Here is a 20,783-nt window from a genome sequence, read left to right on the forward strand (position 1 = left end):
TGGACAGCGTATCGCTAAGCCTAGACACATAATTATCCACAGAGGCAAATACCTCCTGACCGTCTACTTTTAGCATGATGTCAATGGGCAAAACCATTTCTCGGCCAAACAATACTTTATAGGGAGTGAAGGAAGTACTTGCATGAACACTGCTGCGGTAGGCCAGCATGACATAAGGCAGTAGTGTGTCCCAGTTCAACTGGTTGTCCCCCACAAAAAGAGACAACATGGACAACAGAGTCCGATTAAACCGCTCGATCATCCCATCAGACTGGGGGTGGTAAGGGGATGTCCGAGATTTATGGATATGCAGGAGCTTACATAATTCCCTAAACAGGTTTGAGTCGAAGTTACGCCCTTGGTCCGAGTGGATTCTGCGTGGCGCCCCAAATCGACACACCCACTCCTCAGTCAGAATGTCAGCCCGAGAATGTCAAGAGCCACCCATTCAAAGGGCCTTGACACCACCGATGGCTGCAAGGGAGCACATGGTTGTTTCTCCTGAGTCTTGCGAGAAGCACAATCTACACATTTCGCAACCCATTGCTTCACATCCCGAAACCACCCAGGCCAATAGAACCGGTATTTCACCTTCCCCTGCAGTTTTTGTACTCCCAGATGCCCACCAGTAGAGACACTATGCAGTTGTTCCAAAACATTAGGCACCATCGACTGGGGCAGTACCACCTGTACCTGTACCACCTGGGCAGCCGCATCGGTGTAAGCAGGGGGAATTCTAACCAGAGCCCTGCACCTGGAGCTGATCCCACACAGGGGCATATGATTGCAGGTCAGGATAGGACCAGCATCGGCCCATTGACAACCTGGCGTTTATATTCAAATATTCGCCGTAACCCCATGTCAGCCATCTGCGCCTGGGAGAGCTCATCCATCTCCTCCTCTCTGCTAGGTTTCCTAGAAGGCGGCACCTCCTGAACCGCATTCACCTTGGTAGTAGGTCTGCCTCTCATCTTCTGAGGGGGATTTGGATCAGACTGCTTCTCGTTTTCGAGAAATGCTGGAAGTCTGGAGAGGGCATCTGCATTACTATCTAATTTGCCTGGGCGATGAAGAATCCTATACTGAAAGCTTGCCAGCTGTTCCACCCAGCGAGCCAACTGTCCTTCCAAACCCTGAAAATTATGGAGCCACCGCAGGGAATTATGGTCAGTTCGCAGCACAAACTCTTGCCGACAACAAATAATGCCGGAAGTATTTGGTGAAGGTCACCATACTCAAGAGCTCTTTTTTTGTAGTAGCATATTTGCGTTCCTGCTTCGTAAGGGCCCTGCTAGCGTATGCTATGACTCTCTCCAGTCCCCCATCCTCCTGAGACAACACTGCCCCAATCCCTGCATCACTTGCATCTGTGTCCAGGTAAAACGGCTTACTGGGGTCTGGGTACGCCAATACAGGGGCGGTAATCAAACTCATTTTTAAACTATCAAAAGCTCTCTGGCAGTCCTCACTCCATTTAAAACGGCTCCCCTGTTCCGCTAGCTGGTGCAACGGGCGAGCAACATCTGCAAAACCTTTCACAAACCGTCTATAATAAGAAGCTAAGCCAATAAAGCTCTTAACCTCTGTTTGAGTGGTGGGGACTGGCCACTCTCTAACCGCCTCTACCTTGGTTGGGTCGGGCATCACACCCCCCGTAGAGATTACATGCCCGAGGTATTGAACTTGGCTGGAGAACAGATCACATTTTGATGGTTTCACTTTAAGGTTGGCCTGCCGAAGCTGCGCAAGCACCCCATCTAGACGCGTCAAATGTTCCTGGAACGTATGGCCAAACACAATTATGTCGTCCAAGTAGACCAAACATGTAGTCCACTGCAGATCAGCGAGAACTAGGTCCATTAACCTCTGAAATGTACTGGGTGCATTGCAAAGACCACTACAACAAAAAGACCATGTTTTTACATCGTTACTGACGTTACATCGTAGTTACAACTGGCCCTTTGACGGCAACCATAATGCTGATGTGGCCCTCGGTGAAAATTAGTTTGACACCCCTGGGCTAGAGGATCAGGTTGTTGCCACCTGGGGGGCCGGGGAGGAGTGCTAGAAGTGTGGGTGTAGAAAGGTTGGACCTTGGCTACCAATGTCTCTGAGGACGGGCTGGACAGCACCATGGTTGGGTGTTGGAGAACTGGGATGGCAGGTGCCTCGTCTGAGAGACCAGCAGGACAGACCAGGGTCACCACCTCCTCTTTGATCCGAAGGGCCAGGGTGTACTGGCCATCCTTGGTTAGGACACCACAGGCGGTGTAGCTAGCAGACACTAACATCTCTCCTCCATGCTGTCTGTTGAGACTGTAGCCGCACTGCCAGGCCAGAGGCAGCAGAGGGCGCCATTCCCCTCTCACTGCAGGGGAACATGACAACATGTTCACTGAAGGAGAGCACACAAAGCTGACACACCTGACAGTTGAAACTGCCCGGTCTGACCCGTCTACGGATCAGGTACGCTACACTGTGAATAAACGGTCCTACCCTTGACTTGTAGATCGGCTGTAGCCCCTTGTTCAGGGAGGGTAAAGGCAGGGTCGGCCCAAGGCATAAGCAAACTAAGCGGCTGCTTAGGGCCCCTGTGGCTACCAGAGGGCCCCCAAGAGCAAATGGAATTACAGTTTAATGTATTATGTAAAAATATATATATTATTTATTTTTTATCTGCAACAATAAGTGACGCAGAGGGGCCCCCAAATCAATTTTGCTTAAGGCCCCATAAAGGCTTGGGCCGGCCATGGGTAAAGGTCAACCCATGAGAGGCACAGCAAACCGAGGACTTGAAGGAACTGGACCACATGAGGTTATTTGGGAAAGTAGACAATTTAAAATGTATTTTTCGCCTCCAGAAGGATGTGGTAGCTAATTTACATGTAGGCTAAAAGGCCGATATCGGATAGAGTATCCTGCAGATCTAGCCTTCCAACTCTGCTTAAGTCAGTGTTGGGACCTTCACGGCCACCTACCTTTTACCAATGCTTTAAAAAGCTGCGTCTTCATCAGGATGGCCGTCCAACTGAGCAGCCCACCACTGACCCTGCAGCCAGTGTGTTGTGCTGGGGCACAAAGTATTCTCATTCGACAGAACAGTTAAACACACAGGTGAATAGGCCTACATTATTCCAAGCAGAGTGTCATGTCTAGTCGAGGAGAAATGTAACTCATGGCACAGCTTCTTATGAACATCTCAGTGTGCTTAATAGAGCCAGGGTAGGCTACCACGTGTAACCCAATAAAGAAACAACATTAGATCTTGTAGTCAGATGATGAGGTTATTGCATTTGGTTGCATGTGTTCTTAGATTATAATAGTATCCCTATAAATGCATCCCTGCTACCAGGATACATTTCTCCTTTTATTCTATAGCCTACTAATCTTCTTGAGAACAACCAGTTAACTATAGGCTATCTGGCCTAATTGCAGGGGTAATTCCGTGTTCTTGTCATGAATAAACGACAACATTCAGATTTTGTGTCCAATGTGCTTTCACGGAAATGATTTTGAACAGCCTAAGTTTCGTTTCTGCAAGATCGGTTCTCTGCACTTCAAACTCCGTTATTTGCACAGTTGTGACTGTGAAATGGTTCAAATGCGTGTGTCTCACGTGTCTCAAATGCATGTGTCACTCTAAGAGTTGGCAGCCTTGTTGTAGGCTATGTTCTTAGATTATAATATTATCACAACAAATGCATCCCAGGGGGAAATGATTCTTTTATTCTATATTAATCTAATCTTCATGTTAATAATAGTTAACTCTTAGCTATCAGGTCTAATTACTGGGGTAATTCCGTGTTTTTGTCTTGAATAAACGTTTCCAAAACTCAGATTTTGTGTCCAATGCGCTTTCATGGTAAAATCAGTGGTTCTCTGCACTTGCGAACTCTGTTATTGCGCAAGTGTGACCGTCTGCTCCAATTGAAGTTGTTCCCCATCACCCAATACCATGAACCAATCAACTGCTCCGGTCGATCTAAAGGGTTGGGCTTTTCATACAAAATAATCCCAGTCGTAGTTTGGAGTTCAACGTGTTGCATTTCAACGGGGAACATAGCCTACACGGTAACAGCCTTAACTATTTGTTTCATTTCATCCATTTCACAGGCTGAAACCTTGTTTGAAGAGTCCGTGCCCGTCTGTTTTTCTGAATACATCTTGGGTTAAATTGACATCATGGCTCTGGATCTGTGCGGACAGCTGTGCAAGTTTATTCTCATCATCTTCAACATCGTGTTCGCCGTAAGTAGGCAATCTCACTGTCAAAATGCGCACTCGCTTGGGAAAGGGGAAAGTAAGAGTTTGTAGTAATTTGTCCACGAACAACAATTTTTTTTAAAGACTTTTGCAAGACTGCAAAGTAGCCTATCTTATTGGTTTACAGAGTCTTTTTGGGTTACAGTTGGGCCAATGTGGGAACAGTTTCGTTTCTCCTTAGGTTTCATTCCTGAGGCTTCGGTCTCCATGGCCCAGAGGTTGCCAGAATACAAACACACACACACAGAGTGTCACACAATCTCTCTGTGGGAATACAAACACACACACACGCACACACGCACGCACGCACACACACACACACACACACACACACACACACACACACACACACACACACACACACACACACACACACACACACACACACACACACACAGAGGGTTCACAATCTCTCTGATTCTCTTTTCGATTCTTCTCTGCTGCCATTTTGTATTCTGAAAAGGAAGTCCTATTCAACATGGTCAGGTTTCGTCACCAATACCTAGCCTGGTGTATTCTCCCATATTCAGTTGCTTTGAAGATCCACACACACCTGGCTGTTCACTTCAGAACTCGTGGAATGGCTGTTTGTCAGCCCTACAGCCTGAACAAACGTTGCAGTTTCTAAATACTTTGAGAATAGTATTTAACATCTTGACTCTCCCCAGTTGTTGCTAAAGACGTTAAAGGAAGTTTTGCTCACTAGGAAGTCAGTATGTCTCATTATAAATGCTGTTGTCTTTCTCAAGCCTCTATGTAAAATGGCATTCCTAACGTTTCACACAACATCTTAATCCATGGTCAACTGTGCATGTATCAAGCCAGTGGCCAGCATTGAGAAACAGATTATAAATCTTGACACACGCATGATCAAACACATTATAAACTATATATATAATAATAATAATAGATTAATAAGCTTACACTTAGGTTCCCTATCCCACTTGCATTGTTAATTGTTGTTGACTTGTGGTGTGTGAAAGGGTTAACCTGGGAAAACAAGGCGAGGTTTACACACACATCTCATGCACAGACTTGAATCTGAGTGGTTTTATTTCCCCTCGGTGCAGCTGCTTGGCGCTGCCATGCTGGGCCTAGGTCTGTGGCTGCGGTTTGGCGCCGACACGCGAGGCCTCTTCGACGTCAACTTAAACACACTGCAGTTTGTCATCGGTGAGTTACTGTGACTACAGTCTTATCAGAAGGTGACATCAAATGCAACAAAGAGGAATTTGAACTTTGGAGTTGAAATATATTTTTACTGAAACCACCTGGTTTGTTTTTCCAATCTCTCTCTCTCCCCCTCTCCCTCCTTCCCCCCCTTTCTCTCTACCTTTCCCTCTCTCCCTACCCCCTCTCTTTCTCCATCTCTCTGCCTCTCCATCTCTTTCTCCCTCCCTCCCTCCCTCCACCCCCCCTCCCCCCCTCCCTCCCTCCCTCCACCCCCCCCTCCCTCCCTCCCTCCCTCCCTCCCTCCCTCCCTCCCTCCCTCCCTCCCTCCCTCCCTCCCTCCCTCCCCCGTCTCTCCATCTCACTCTCTCCCTCCTTCCCCCCTCTCTCCATCTCCCTCCCTCTCTCCCTCTCTACCTCCCAGGTGTGATGGTGCTGATCGTCCTGGGTGCAGTGATACTGGTGGGCGCCGTGTTTGGAGACTACGGCGCCTGCAGCGAGAGCAGCGGCGCCCTGACAGTGGTGAGACCAGAGCAGACAAGCAGTTGCAGACAAGCAGTTGCGGCCACGCTGCGGCTTCACGTGATCATTTACATACGTAGGCCCACGCCGACGCTTTGCCCCAGAAAAACACGAGTTCTGTGGGCGTAGTTTTCTTCTCACTCACTTAAACTGATCAGATACTTGTCATTGCTGTCAACATGGAGGTCTTAGAGAGGAGAGATTCGTGGATGTTTGTGTGTCTATTAATGACGTCTCCAGGGGCGCCGCCAGGAATTTTGGGCCCCATAAAAAAAAAAAAAGGTTTATAATTTCTATTAGTTTTTTCAATTTTTTGGGGGGCCCCTGTCAGTCAGGGTGTCGTCCTGACTTTTTCCCCCTATACGGCGCCCCTGGATGTCTCCTTTGTACCCTGTGAAAGTCAATGAAGTCAGTTGCCAAATACAAGTTCAAGACAAAATACAAGTATTTATTACAGATCTGTAAGGTCAGGTGTCTGAAGTTGAGCATCTCAGAGGACTGGACAAAAAATACAGGAATGAAGGGCAGTTAAATAGTATCACAATATGGGAGGTTTTACTCTCACTAGAAACGTCAGTGGGATTAACATAGTCTTTGAAAGCACAGACAGAAGAGGCCGCATTCATGGTGCTAGATGGTGTTGCATTGGCATTATACACTTTGGTAACATTGTGACCTCTGACCTACAATCTAGTGTCACAGACATTTCCTAGTCGCGTCTCACAAGCAACATAATTCATAGATACTATAATTCTCTTTTGGACATGAACAAGGGTTATGTTCTCATGAGCTAATATAGCAGGGTCCAGATCCAACATTGTTTATTATATTCAGAACAATCAAAACAGTATAAAAGTAATCATTAGTTGTAATCTTTCATTCTTTTTTATTGATCAGTGGTTAATGAGTTAACAGAAAAAGCATGTATGTCCGTGTGAAACATTGGAGTGGTCTGGCACCCTGTGAGAGTGTGTCCATGGCTCTCTGTCACAATACTGAAGTTCTCTCTATCCCCCTTTCCTAGTTTGCCGTCTTTCTGTCCATCGTATTTTGGTTAGTGGTTGGAGCAGGAGTATTCGCCATCATAAGGAGTGATGAGGTGAGTGGGAGAAAGGGAAGAGGAAAGGGAAGTTAGGAGGAAGTGAGGTCATGTTGAGCAAACAGCCCAACACGGATTCAGAACACATTCCTTTGTTGACTATTGCAGCAATGGAGCTTAAAATTGACGCAACTCGCAACCACCAAAGCTTTCGTTTGTTCAGGTCTTTCATGGGATGGAATCAAGACATATTTTTGTATTGATGACCAGTTCCATATCATTGGTTTGGTCTACCTTCTGAAGAGGGTTGTTATGTTTGTTGCTACGTGTGTAAATACTTCTCTGTACCAGGTGGCGGAGCAGATGGCCATGTTCTACACGACGGTGTATGCAAAGTATTTGAATACGGATGACCCTAGCATGACGGTCACTCTGACCTTAATGCATAAATGGGTAAACAAACATCCCATCACACACAAACAAAAATACTGTCACTTCCAAACCTACTCTTCACAGCAAAATTTGACTAATGTTACAATAATATTCTTTCTGTATACATTTTCACCTGTACAGTCTGTGATTGGCATCTAGAATACAATAAAAACATATGCAGTTTTGGTATATTCAAGAGTTGGAAAACTCAGTAACACATGATGTCTGTCTGTTCCGCTCCATCACGTTGTAGTTCCAGTGCTGTGGATTGGTGGGAGCCCTGGACATTCTGGTCAAAAAGACGTGCCCCGATCACAGCTTCACCGGATTCTTCACTATGCCTGTGAGTATGAATGTAATGCACTGTAGAAAACGTCATTGAATGTTGGGTCTCCAATTCGAATGACTCATTCGTAGTGACAGTTGTTGCACTTAAGTCGAGTTTGCTCGCTTCTGAACCGAGAAACCTAACATATTCCCTCCCCCCTCCCCCAGGCCTGTCCCCCAGCCATCGTCAACCTGTTTAAGGACAAGGCTCCGTTGGTTCTGGGCCTGTTCCTGGGTACAGCTGCTCTGCTGGTAAGACACACACACAGTATAGGCATGTCCCATTTAGACAGAACACCCTCTCCCTCCTCCCTCCCCTCCACCCCCCACCCTGACCCATACCAAGACCCTGTGGTCTTCCCCCCTCTGACTCTGGCCAGGACGTCTGCGGATGTCTAGGTGTGCTGCTAAGCAGGCACTGAAACACTCTCTCCAGTATATCTGCTTCACCCGTTTTCTTGCTTGTCTCTTTCTCCAGTCTGAATTCAAGGACTGGAGGTGAACTGTGAGAATAACGTGGAGATCTTTCAGTGCTACCCTAACGCCATCTCTGGTTGTGTTTATAGTGGCATCCATTTTTGTGATCTCTCCGTTTCCACCCTGCAGCAAGACCCTGACATGAAATGGGGCATTAACCACTTCCTGTTCTCCTAAACCCTGTTCCTATTCCCCCCCCCCCCCCCCCCTTTCCTAGATCATAGTGCTGGCATGCAGTTCTATCCTTGCGAAGGAGATTAAAAGGACAAAGAATACAGTCTCCAATACTAAGATTATTGGTACCAATAATGGTATATATTAATTTTGACAATGTAGTATTTCTGGACCACTGTTCATTGGACCCAGTTACTAATGTAATGCAGATTTTGATGCTGCTATTCAGGAAGCATGCATATAACAAGGGATCCAAACAGGTACTGCAGTTTATAATATATTTGTGGTATATTTTTTGTTACAAGTGAAGTGTTATAGATGGCCATGAGTCTGCTTCTACCTTGTTTTGAATGTTCAACAAAATCACCCGTGTACCCTCCACTTGAATAGCAGTCTATTCAAGTCAAGCTAATACTAGCTTACTTACATTTTAAACTTAACTCATCAATATTGATATGTACAATTACATTTAGTCATTTAGCAAACGCTCTTATCCAGAGCGAATTACAGTAAGTATAGGGACATTCCCCCGAGGCAAGTAGGGTAAAGTGCCTTGCCCAAGGACACGTCATTTTGCACAGCCGGGAATCGAACCGGCAACCTTCTGATTAATAGCCCAATTCCCTAAACGCTCAGCCATCTGGCTCCATCGCCACCAGGCTCCTGTTTGGTCATTGACAAAGTCACTGATCTGTAAATTTGCACTACTGCACTGTACTCCATTTAGGTTAGATTAGTTTATAGGGTTGTAACAGGTTTTTTTTTTTTTTTTTTTTTTTTTTTTGTGTATTAGGGTTAGTATAGCGTACTATTTATTGTTATCTGTAATTTAGGAAGTTTTAGTGTTAGGGTTAGTATAGTCGTTTATTTATTGCTATCTGTATATTTAGGAAGTTCACTTATCTAAGCTCAGCATAGATGTAAATTTGTTCTGTGTACTTATATGTTATGTTATGCCAAGTGCTTGCGTTGTCTTGTCTTAAGAATTTCAGTGCCCAGTCTAACCTTGTGTTGCTCTGTGCACCTGACAAATAAAAGACTTGAACTTGAACCATCTGACTGTATACTCTTCCACACACGCCTAGTCTCACATTACAGAACCCAAAGGGAACCCAAGGGCCTCTGTTCCAGAGAATCTCTTTCCCACATTTCCCAAAGGAAGTTCCAAGTGTCTAGTAGAATTTCATGTTCTAAAGCTTGTTTTTACACTGTTGTAGGTAGTTCTACTGTATGCATTGTACTACTGAGTCTGATGCATAGTCTGTTAAAAATAAATATTTACTTTTTCACAAGCCCCAGCTTCATTTCTTGACTGAATATTTCAGTAAAAACACATTAACACATTGTCAATATACTGTTTATTCAGCTCAACGATTCAGCTTTGGTCCTAGAAAACAAAATTACACATGGCAGCATTACCACATTAAGCCTCAAGAGATGGACAGTAAACATGCTCAGTAGTGTGAGGTACCCGTGGAAGGTTTTTGAATATTCCACGTTTCACTGAATTTATCTGAGGGGGTTCTAAGCTTACTGTACCCTGACAGTCTGTGTAACAGGCCTTCTACATCCTTGACATCTCTGTAAGTAAAATGATCTCAATCACATCTAAAATTACATTGGCATGTACTGTATAGGCCAGGGGTCAACAATTCACTGCATCCACCAGGTGGTGCCATTTCATAACCGGAGGGAGATTACTGGGCCCTTGTCAAGTTACATACTTGTTATTCAAACTTTTGAGATCCTTTACCATCTGTAACGTATAAAAGCTTTTTTGAAATCCAGGTAACAGAGAGGGCTCAGAATGGAACAAAGCAATAACCATACAAGTCAGGTGGTCACATGGTTTCCTCCACTCAGTATATGCTTATCAATAAATGGCGTTAAATTCCAGTATCAGTTGCAACGCCACCTAAAAGAATCCATGTTCCACATACCTGACAGTGATGCAGCCCACAGAGCAGTCCCTGTCTGTGGGGGAACACACCTCGGTGGAGCACAGGAAGTGCACCTGGGGCAGAGAGAGACCGTTATGGTGGCCACCCTATAGGGTCTACACTAAACTGGTCCTCCCATGAGGTCTACACTAGACTGGTCCTCCCATGAGGTCTACACTAGACTGGTCCTCCCATGGGGTCTACACTAGACTGGTCCTCCCATGAGGTCTACACTACACTGGTCCTCCCATGAGGTCTACACTACACTGGTCCTCCCATGGGGTCTACACTAGACTGGTCCTCCCATGGGGTCTACACTAGACTGGTCCTCCCATGAGGTCTACACTACACTGGTCCTCCCATGAGGTCTACACTAGACTGGTCCTCCCATGAGGTCTACACTACACTGGTCCTCCCATGGGGTCTACACTAGACTGGTCCTCCCATGAGGTCTACACTACACTGGTCCTCCCATGAGGTCTACACTACACTGGTCCTCCCATGGGGTCTACACTAGACTGGTCCTCCCATGGGGTCTACACTAGACTGGTCCTCCCATGAGGTCTACACTACACTGGTCCTCCCATGAGGTCTACACTAGACTGGTCCTCCCATGAAGTCTACACTACACTGGTCCTCCCATGAGGTCTACACTACACTGGTCCTCCCATGAGGTCTACACTAGACTGGTCCTCCCATGAGGTCTACACTAGACTGGTCCTCAAATGGGATCTACACTAGACTGGTCCTCCCATGAGGTCTACACTACACTGGTCCTCCCATGAGGTCTACACTAGACTGGTCCTCCCATGAGGTCTACACTACACTGGTCCTCCCATGAGGTCTACACTAGACTGGTCCTCCCATGAGGTCTACACTACACTGGTCCTCCCATGGGGTCTACACTAGACTGGTCCTCCCATGGGGTCTACACTAGACTGGTCCTCCCATGAGGTCTACACTAGACTGGTCCTCCCATGAGGTCTACACTAAACTGGTCCTCCCATGAGGTCTACACTACACTGGTCCTCCCATGGGGTCTACACTAGACTGGTCCTCCCATGAGGTCTACACTACACTGGTCTTCCCATGAGGTCTACACTACACTGGTCCTCCCATGGGGTCTACACTAGACTGGTCCTCCCATGGGGTCTACACTAGACTGGTCCTCCCATGAGGTCTACACTACACTGGTCCTCCCATGAGGTCTACACTAGACTGGTCCTCCCATGACGTCTACACTACACTGGTCCTCCCATGAGGTCTACACTAGACTGGTCCTCCCATGAGGTCTACACTAGACTGGTCCTCCCATGAGGTCTACACTACACTGGTCCTCCCATGAGGTCTACACTAGACTGGTCCTCCCATGGGGTCTACACTAGACTGGTCCTCCCATGAGGTCTACACTAGACTGGTCCTCCCATGGGGTCTACACTACACTAGTCCTCCAATGAGGTCTACACTACACTGGTCCTCCCATGAGGTCTACACTAGACTGGTCCTCCCATGACGTCTACACTACACTGGTCCTCCCATGAGGTCTACACTACACTGGTCCTCCCATGAGGTCTACACTACACTGGTCCTCCCATGAGGTCTACAATAGACTGGTCCTCCCATGAGGTCTACAATAGACTGGTCCTCCCATGAGGTCTACACTAGACTGGTCCTCCCATGGGGTCTACACTAGACTGGTCCTCCCATGAGGTCTACACTAGACTGGTCCTCCCATGGGGTCTACACTACACTAGTCCTCCAATGAGGTCTACACTAGACTGGTCCTCCCATGGGGTCTACACTACACTACAATGAGGTCTACACTAGACTGGTCCTCCTCCCACTGGGGGTCTACACTAGACTGGTCCTCCCATGGGGTCTACACTACACTGGTCCTCCCATGGGGTCTACACTACACTGGTCCTCCCATGAGGTCTACACTAGACTGGTCCTCCCATGAGGTCTACACTAGACTGGTCGTCCCATGAGGTCTACACTAGACTGGTCCTCCCATGGGGTCTACACTAGACTGGTCCTCCCATGAGGTCTACACTACACTGGTCCTCCCATGGGGTCTACACTAGACTGGTCCTCCCATGAGGTCTACACTAGACTGGTCCTCCCATGAGGTCTACACTACACTGGTCCTCCCATGAGGTCTACACTAGACTGGTCCTCCCATGAGGTCTACACTACACTGGTCCTCCCATGGGGTCTACACTAGACTGGTCCTCCCATGGGGTCTACACTAGACTGGTCCTCCCATGGGGTCTACACTAGACTGGTCCTCCCATGAGGTCTACACTAAACTGGTCCTCCCATGAGGTCTACACTAGACTGGTCCTCCCATGGGGTCTACACTAGACTGGTCCTCCCACGAGGTCTACACTAGACTGGTCCTCCCATGAGGTCTACACTAGACTGGTCCTCCCATGGGGTCTACACTAGACTGGTCCTCCCATGAGGTCTACACTAGACTGGTCCTCCCATGGGGTCTACACTACACTAGTCCTCCAATGAGGTCTACACTAGACTGGTCCTCCCATGGGGTCTACACTACACTGGTCCTCCCATGGGGTCTACACTACACTGGTCCTCCCATGGGGTCTACACTAGACTGGTCCTCCCATGGGGTCTACACTACACTGGTCCTCCCATGAGGTCTACACTAGACTGGTCCTCCAATAAGGTCTACACTAGACTGGTCCTCCCATGAGGTCTACACTAGACTGGTCCTCCCATAAGGTCTACACTAGACTGGTCCTCCCATGAGGTCTACACTAGACTGGTCCTCCCATGGGGTCTAACCTACACTGGTCCTCCCATGGGGAGATTCTGCTGGGATTCAACCAGTCTTTTCACCTCTGGGTTCTCTGGGTGGGGGGTAGTACTTCCTGTCTGGAGGGGGAGGGGTCTCTGTGTGGACAGGGCCTGGAAGGCGGTGACTGTGAGCCTCCGGGTGTCACTTGGGGGAGAGGCCGGGAGTGCTCCGTCTCTGGGACAGCTAAACATGGGACACACACGCACACACACACACACACACACACACACACACACACACACACACAACAAACAGCATAGTTCTGTTTAGTACACTACCCTGTACAGCTTACAGTACGCCTGTGGATTCTTGACCTCCTTAGGACTTTCTCAGCTCTGGCTTGTACACATTGTGTCTGCTCACCTCTTGCTGTCTCTGATTTACAATAATCAAGGTAATTTAACCTTCAATTTGTAACACGTTTGTCTTGTAATTGATTTCAATAATATTAAATACATATTTCATTTTAACCTTTGACCATTCTTGCTCTGATTTAACCCATCAAGTCAAATAACTAATTTAAGTGGTATTAGCATAATTTGGTTCACGTTAATACATTGTTCAGTTTCCCATCTTCCTTAACAAACCATAGGGGAATTAGTTTAGGTTGTTTGGCCCACATTTAACCCCCTACAGGTAGGACCATCGGGACCAGACCCCAAGCTAAATCTCGGTTGTGGAAGGATCACCCACCCGTCGTAGACGAGCATCCAGCCGGTGTGAGGAGACTGTGTGTAGGCCAGGCAGTGGTGGACGAGCAGCACTGAGCCAGGCTCGGGGGGGTTCAGCAGGACCAGCTCCAGGTACAGGGGCCGGCCCAGGAGCAGAGCCAGGGGGAGGTGGGGCTCTGGGAGGAAGTGGTTATACTGCTCATCTGGAGGGTAGGGAAGTGTTGGGTAGAGTATAGTGGGGTAGGGTAGAGTATTGTAGAGTAGAGTGTGGTAGGGTAGAGTATTGTAGAGTAGAGTGTGGTAGAGGTAGTGTTGTAGAGTAGGTAAGTACTTTATTCATCACCAGGGGGAATTGTTTTAACCGGTTAAGCTCCAGTGACAATTCTGGAAAACCTCATGAGGCTGGGATCCAGGACCCAGTTTGACCAACCAGCCATCACAAAGAGCTTTGAGATGAAAACAAAAAGCCTTGGAACCTGTGGCGATGCGCAGCTGGACAGCCATGGAGCTAGAGGCAGCCCTGCCCGGCGTCTGGACTGGAGGAGACGGAGACGGGCTCATCCTCCTGATGGTGATCTTCCCTGGCATCCCGGGAGAGCCCATACACTCCACCATCAGCCTGGAACACACACACACAGCTCTGGTGGGTGGAACCCTGTGGACCGGAGGGCGGGAGGAAGGATCGTTGATGTACCTGATAGGAGCGTCCTGGTGTGTGCCGCCAGCCTCAGTGGGCGGAGCCTGGAAACCTCTGACCTCCAACAGGTGGACGACCGTCTGCCCTGCCTCCTAACAGTCAGCAGCAGGTGCAGGAGAGGGCGACATTTGTATTTACCATCAGATTAGCATTCATATATTAGCTTTGTGTGTGGAGAATCCACCATGCAAGTATCGAATTACTCACAATAGTCATGCAATGAATAATTGTAACTGTGGGCTCAATTAAATACAGTGAACAACTAGAAGACATAGATCATAGGATGAGGCAGCCATTTATACATGCAGCTAGTTAATGGGTTTGGTAGTTCAGGCAAGGTAGCAGTCTAGATGAAATGGCTTCATTGAGTTGGTGAGTTAGGCCAATTAGGGGATCAGGCATTAGGTTAGGTAGCTCGCTAACTTGGTAAATGTCTTACATATTTCTGGACTCCACAGCCGTGGAGGGGTACAGTGTAGACGTCAGAGAGGGTGGAGTCAGTGCGCATCAACCTCTGGGGGGTGCACGACACGTTACTGGCCTTCAGGGACAGGGGAGGGGACACAGTGGACTCCACCAGGGTACTAGGCACCACAAAGACAAAGTGACGTCCTGCTGTACACCCTGAGGGTTTGGACACACACACACGGTTGACATTCCGTCCAGATACAAAGCTAAAGGCCTGAGCAGAGAAGCTACATTCCTCTGAACTCTCCCCTCCTCCCTCTGGAGTTACCACCACGTGTCCTGCTGCATCTTCCCACAATACATCAATACTAAACCCACCAAGGCTTGTATTCACCAAATAACACTGGGCTGTATTGCTATATTCCAGTCATATAGCCTCATGAAAAAAATAGACCCCCCCACCACTTTGTGACTATGTATTGTTACGTCAAGTTATGCCATTGATCGGTGGTGAAGAGCCTCACCTTTGACAGTGTAAGACCCTACGGGGCCACTGCAGATGGAGCCAAGGCCACAGGGAGTCTGGGTGTCAGACACGGAACTGAAATCTGAACAGAAAACAAGATGGAGTATAAGGAAAAACATGAAATTCTTCAGAATTTAAACAGGTTTGTTTATTGTTCGCTTTGGGTCACCACGGCTCACCTGTCTTTTCAGTAACCTTCTCATCGCCTAGGAACTTTGGGTGAAGATTGTCCTGCTGCTGTTGAGACATGGGAGGGCTGGGCTGAGAATACAACATGCCTTCAAGGCTCGGACCTGAGGGAGGGGTGACCAGTTGGTCAAGAACCAGGGGGGGTTTAGAGAGCTCCAGCACTGGCATCGGTGTACTGCCCCGGTCCTGGTCCGGTGTAGGTTCACTGGGCTGGTAGTACTGGTGGTAGTAGTAGTAGTAGTATGGGTACAGAGGATGATCAGGTGGGATGTCAGGAACTAATGGAGATTCCATGGGCAGATGTTTGTTAGGTAGAGGACCAACCCTTGGAGGAATACGAGATTCACCGGACGCCATTTTGGATTTATGGTGGGATCGGGCGGAGACTGAATGGTGACGGGGTGCCATGGTAACAGTAGGAACGGGGCTCTGAGATGGAGTTGTCCCCGGTGTTGTAGATGGAGGAGGGAGAATGTCATCAGGTAGAGGTGTCCTGTAAGGATTACCGTCCTGGTAGTAGTAGGGGTGGTAGATGTAGATGAAGGGGGGAGGCAGGGGGTCAGGTGAGGGAGCAGGGGGGGGTGTCGCAGGGTTCGTGTCCTGCTGGGGGGTGTTCCTTGAAGCTGATTTGGAGAGAGGGGAATCCAGGTAGTTGGGAGGAGGAGGGGTGTGATATAGAGGAACAAGGGGTTGGGATGGAGAGGGGAGAGGAGGGGTTCCAGTTTTTGGATTCAGATTCAGGATTTGAGGAGGATCAGACGAGGGGGGAAATGAGGGGGCCGGACCGGCTCGAGGATCAAGCAACCATGGCAACCATCTGATGCGGCCTCTTGGGTGTGACTCATAGCCCGCGTCTGCAGGGGCCGATTCCTCAATCTGTTTGCCCGGGGGGCGGGAGAGGCTGTGCAAGTCTGCTCTGGGGGGATAGTTGAGCCGGGGGGAAGGCAGTGGGACAAACCGACCCGTCTTGGGGCGGGGCCAAGGCACGATGGGGTAGGAGATGGTCCTGGTCCGGGAGGTAGGTGGGCTGGAGATGGGGGCAGGCGGATCGACCCACACTGCTCTTTTACTGGGGACGGTCTGTTTTCCGGTTCTGGGTTCCTCAGCTGGGTTAGGGTCTGGCTCTGGGAATGGGACAGGGATTTTGGGGTGATGGTAAAAGTGATAGTAAGGGTGAAGCTCCATGTCAGAGGTCTGGAGGGGAGCGGACCGGGGATGAACTGGCTCGAAGGAGTGCAGGATGGAGGTGGACGTCTGTGTGGTGTGGGCCTCAGTGTAGGAGTCTCCACTAGGGGTAGGAGGAGAAGTGGTGGGCGGCTTTAACCCAGGTTCTGACCCGGCTGGACCCACGGTGGGTCTAGGGTGCAGGAGGGGGTCGTTGGTGGGGTAGGGGGCCCAGTAGGACTCACTGAGGGGGTTTTGATGTTGACGGTGGTAGTGATAGATGTGGGGGTGGGGATGAGGGTGGATGGCAGCAGAGAAGTGGACTGAGAACCTGGCAGAAGTGGGAGGACTTCCAGAGGTGCGGGGCCAGGGAGGAGTGCTGGAGGTGTGGGTGTAGAAAGGTTGGACCTTGGCTACCCATGTCTCTGAGGACGGGCTGGACGACCCCATGGTTGGGTGTTGGCGAACAGGGATGGCAGGTGCCTCGTCTGAGAGACCAGCAGGACAGACCAGGGTCACCACCTCTTCTTCGATCCGAAGGGCCAGGGTGTGCTGGCCGTCCTTGGTTAGGACACCACAGGCGGTGTAGCTAGCAGACACTAACATCTCTCCTCCATGCTGTCTGTTGAGACTGTAGCCGCACTGCCAGGCCAGAGGCAGCAGAGGGCGCCATTCCCCTCTCACTGCAGGGGAACATGACAACATGTTCACTGAAGGAGAGCACACAAAGCTGACACAGCCGACAGTTGAAACTGCCCGGTCTGACCCGTCTACGGATCAGGTACGCTACACTGTGAATAAACGGTCCTACCCTTGACTTGTAGCTCGGCTGTTGCCCCTTGTTCAGGGAGGATAAAGGTCAACCCATTGGAGGTGCAGCAGACTGAGGACTTGAGGAACTGGAGCACATGGGCCAGGGTGGGAGACGGCCGCTTGCGGGGCTGAGTTTGGGTCTCCGAGACCGGGCAGGACATTTCCACTGGGATGCCCCTCCAGATAAGGGGAAGAACATGCCTCCCGTCCTGTTCACAGCACATACACTGTTCATTAACGGATGGAAAACAATGGTTATGTAGGTGGAGGGGGGGGGGGAACATGGGATTGGGGGAACAACAACCTCTTGTTGGACGTGGCAGGCGTTGTATGGCACGTCGAAACTCAGGTCCCTTGAGTTGGTCTTCACCGAGTAACCACACTGAGGAGGCAGCCGGGAGAGAGGTAAGCCTGATGTGTTGGCTGGACGAGAGAATGGGGAAGGGGGAAAGAGAGGGGGCGGAGGAGGGAGAGGGGGTGGAGGAGGGGAGGGAGAGGGGGTGGAGGAGGGGAGGGAGAGGGGGTGGAGGAGGGGAGGGAGAGGGGGTGGAGGAGGGAGGGGGGGTGGAGGAGGGAGGGGGGGTGGAGGAGGGAGAGGGGGTGGAGGAGGGAGAGGGCGAGAGGTGGTGGGATGGTGAGATTCAAGGACGGCGGAGCAAGAGAGAGGAGAGAGTAAACTATGAGTGAAATACACAGAAGGTCATGTGGAATGAGACTTTTGATAACAAAGAATCACACACATGATAGTTAGATAACAGTCTCTACGCTGGCTAAGAGGCCCGCTGCATATTCTCCCTTTCTCACCTCTCTCTACCTTGAGTGAGGTTCTGCCTCCTCTGACTGTCAGGGTCATGGAATCCTCTCCACACTCCACCACAGGTGACTCAAGCCCTAGCCCTCTCTTCTCAGGGCTTGTCTGGTCGTTGGTTCGCGCCCAGACTGCCTGGTTACCTTAATAAAAACAACAACAACACCAATAAACTTTAAAAGGGTCATTTGGATGTATACACTTGTGTTTATTCATTAAACTAAATCACTTGGCAATTTAGAAAAGGCATAGGTTCTCAAAACGAATTTAGAAATGGCGTTAGGTTCTCACTACCGAGCGAGACACAACGTCAGTTTAAAGTCTTAATTGGCTTTCGTGTATTTTATGTGTTGTGATGTTTCATTTGGCATTTGCTGCTCTGATTGGGTTGTTTTGTCTGTCGGGGACAATAGATTTACTGCAAACTTGTGCTATTACCTTTTAATTGTGCAATGTCCCTGCAAAAATAAATAACTACATTTATAGCAAGACCAAATTGAAGATGCCGAGTCTGAATGAAAGTATTATTTATGTTCGTTCGTGCCAAGGTGTCTCGGCAAATCTACCTTGATGAAAATGCACAATTACGATTCACTTCTGAATTGCTGAGAAATTCAACATACTCCCCTTACCTCGATTGTCGCGGTTGAACGGTTGGTCAACAATGGATGGCATTGTTGGCGATTTTCGATTGTACTTTCTGGAGCGATGACTAATTACGTTAGCCACGTGTGGGCCGTTTGGACCGTCTCCGTCGATCGGAATTGACCAGGCCTCTTGGAACCGTCTTCTTGATGGTTTCATCTTGTGAATCCTTGTATGATTTGTCTTCGATTCGTCAAATCTGTTGATTTGTTTCGTACGGGTGTCCTCATCCCAGCCGTTATGACGGGTAACCTTTTGAATGTTTGAATGCGGGTTATGTTGTGCGGATTGAACATGACATGGTGCACTCAGCGTTACAGTAAGAATGCGAAAGAGAAGTATTCCTTTAACGTATCTCATTGTCAGATTAAGTTTCGTTTCTTGTATCAATACACTGGGACAAGATCATGGGACGCAGCCGTATTTTGTACACTTTCTATGCTCCCTCAGGAAACACCTGACACTCATCTTCAATTAGTAGAATTGGTAAGTTAATTGTCTACCTTTAATGTTTTGGTGAAATCTCACGTTACACATTTGGATTTCACATCACATAGGTCAATAGGCCTACATGGTGTCTGTAATACGTCCAGGATTTAATAGCGTTTTGATGTGTAATACAAAATGTATACTTTTAAAGTAGCCCCCACTTCCAATAGGATAGAAAGAGAGACATATAGCCTAATAAACATTTATTTCGCTCTAATTTAAATATACATTTGAATTAGATCAAAAATGCCTATAGGCCTACTCATTTTTCTGCTCGGTTTCCTGAGGCAGTAGCTATACAATCCTCCCCGATCATACAACATTCTTGATGATCTTGGCCTCTGATCTGACATAATTTAGCCTACTCTTTACTATTTTCTCTAGTTGTGCGTATTTAAGTGATTACAGGAGATCCAATTACACTTATTTTACAGGTTTTTGAACACAAGCCCACTATTTAATTAATCACGACTGATTAATTCTGGGATTCAAGATGTTTAGAGGACTGGTGAACGAACAACCCCGTTGGACACTCATCGGGTCCTAATTGCGAGAATATCAACTGAATCATTCACTAACATTCACTATGATATGTACATTTAGTATTATTTGAAAGGGATGCTCTAATAGACCGGGCAGTTTTTAATGTATGGCAGAATCTTAATGGATGGCTCTTAATCAAAGTAGTTTATTAGCTAGAATGGAAAATGTTAGTGAAAGGCCGAATCGTCACATATAGCATCGGTTCATTGACATATACGTCACACACACACACAGAGAAACACACAGACACACACAAACACAAACACACAGACACACTGCTCTTGAATTCCCTTGCTATAGTTTAATGGAAAACAAGAGGAGGAGAGAGAATATGAGAATGAGAGCTGAGACCAGCACCTCACAGCTTCGTTCTGAGACGCAACATAAAGGACATTAGGAGAACATCAGAGCCATGTGGTCATATCATAAGATTTTTCAAATAATCAAATAGCAAAGCAAATATTTGGATAGAATAGTCATAAGTCATAAAATCACATGTCTTCAGGTCAAACATGTCCATCTTCTCTTCTGAAGTCAGCAACACAAAGACCAGAGTTGACCTTTGTGTAGTTGAGAGCCTCTCACTGAGCCTTCCTGAGCCAAGGTAATATCTGATTTATTTCAGGAGAAAATGGTCTTTCAGTTCATTCAGACGTGCAACAGGT

The 20,783-nt window shown here is 48.1% G+C and overlaps 2 protein-coding genes across 3 annotated transcripts; one reads left to right on the plus strand and one right to left on the minus strand.

The window, feature by feature from the left end:
- Positions 1-3,996: 3,996 nt before the first annotated feature.
- LOC124479333 (CD9 antigen-like) lies at positions 3,997-8,938 on the plus strand. Of its 2 annotated transcripts, XM_047038054.1 has the most exons (8): positions 3,998-4,248; positions 5,334-5,436; positions 5,858-5,955; positions 6,980-7,054; positions 7,346-7,447; positions 7,680-7,769; positions 7,922-8,005; positions 8,448-8,938. In XM_047038054.1, exons 1-8 carry the CDS (start codon positions 4,183-4,185, stop codon positions 8,550-8,552), a joined length of 723 nt encoding a protein of 240 aa, XP_046894010.1. In that variant the 5' UTR covers positions 3,998-4,182; the 3' UTR covers positions 8,553-8,938. The 2 variants fall into 2 exon arrangements, with proteins under 2 accessions (XP_046894009.1, XP_046894010.1); XM_047038053.1 differs by lacking the exon at positions 8,448-8,938 and having other exon boundaries at positions 3,997-4,248; positions 7,922-8,439.
- A 518-nt stretch (positions 8,939-9,456) lies between these two features.
- On the minus strand, positions 9,457-19,400 carry LOC124479518 (proline-rich protein 36-like). Its single transcript, XM_047038284.1, has 12 exons — positions 19,074-19,400; positions 18,438-18,584; positions 17,938-18,056; positions 17,632-17,842; positions 15,647-17,503; positions 15,466-15,549; positions 14,973-15,157; positions 14,531-14,625; positions 14,313-14,455; positions 13,859-14,039; positions 13,207-13,348; positions 9,457-10,418 (listed from the first exon to the last, which is right to left on the minus strand). Exons 1-12 carry the CDS (start codon positions 19,243-19,245, stop codon positions 10,320-10,322), a joined length of 3,435 nt encoding a protein of 1,144 aa, XP_046894240.1. The 5' UTR covers positions 19,246-19,400; the 3' UTR covers positions 9,457-10,319.
- Positions 19,401-20,783: the final 1,383 nt, after the last annotated feature.

Source organism: Hypomesus transpacificus, chromosome 17 (genome assembly GCF_021917145.1).
Source record: "Hypomesus transpacificus isolate Combined female chromosome 17, fHypTra1, whole genome shotgun sequence".
Classification (NCBI taxonomy): domain Eukaryota; kingdom Metazoa; phylum Chordata; class Actinopteri; order Osmeriformes; family Osmeridae; genus Hypomesus; species Hypomesus transpacificus.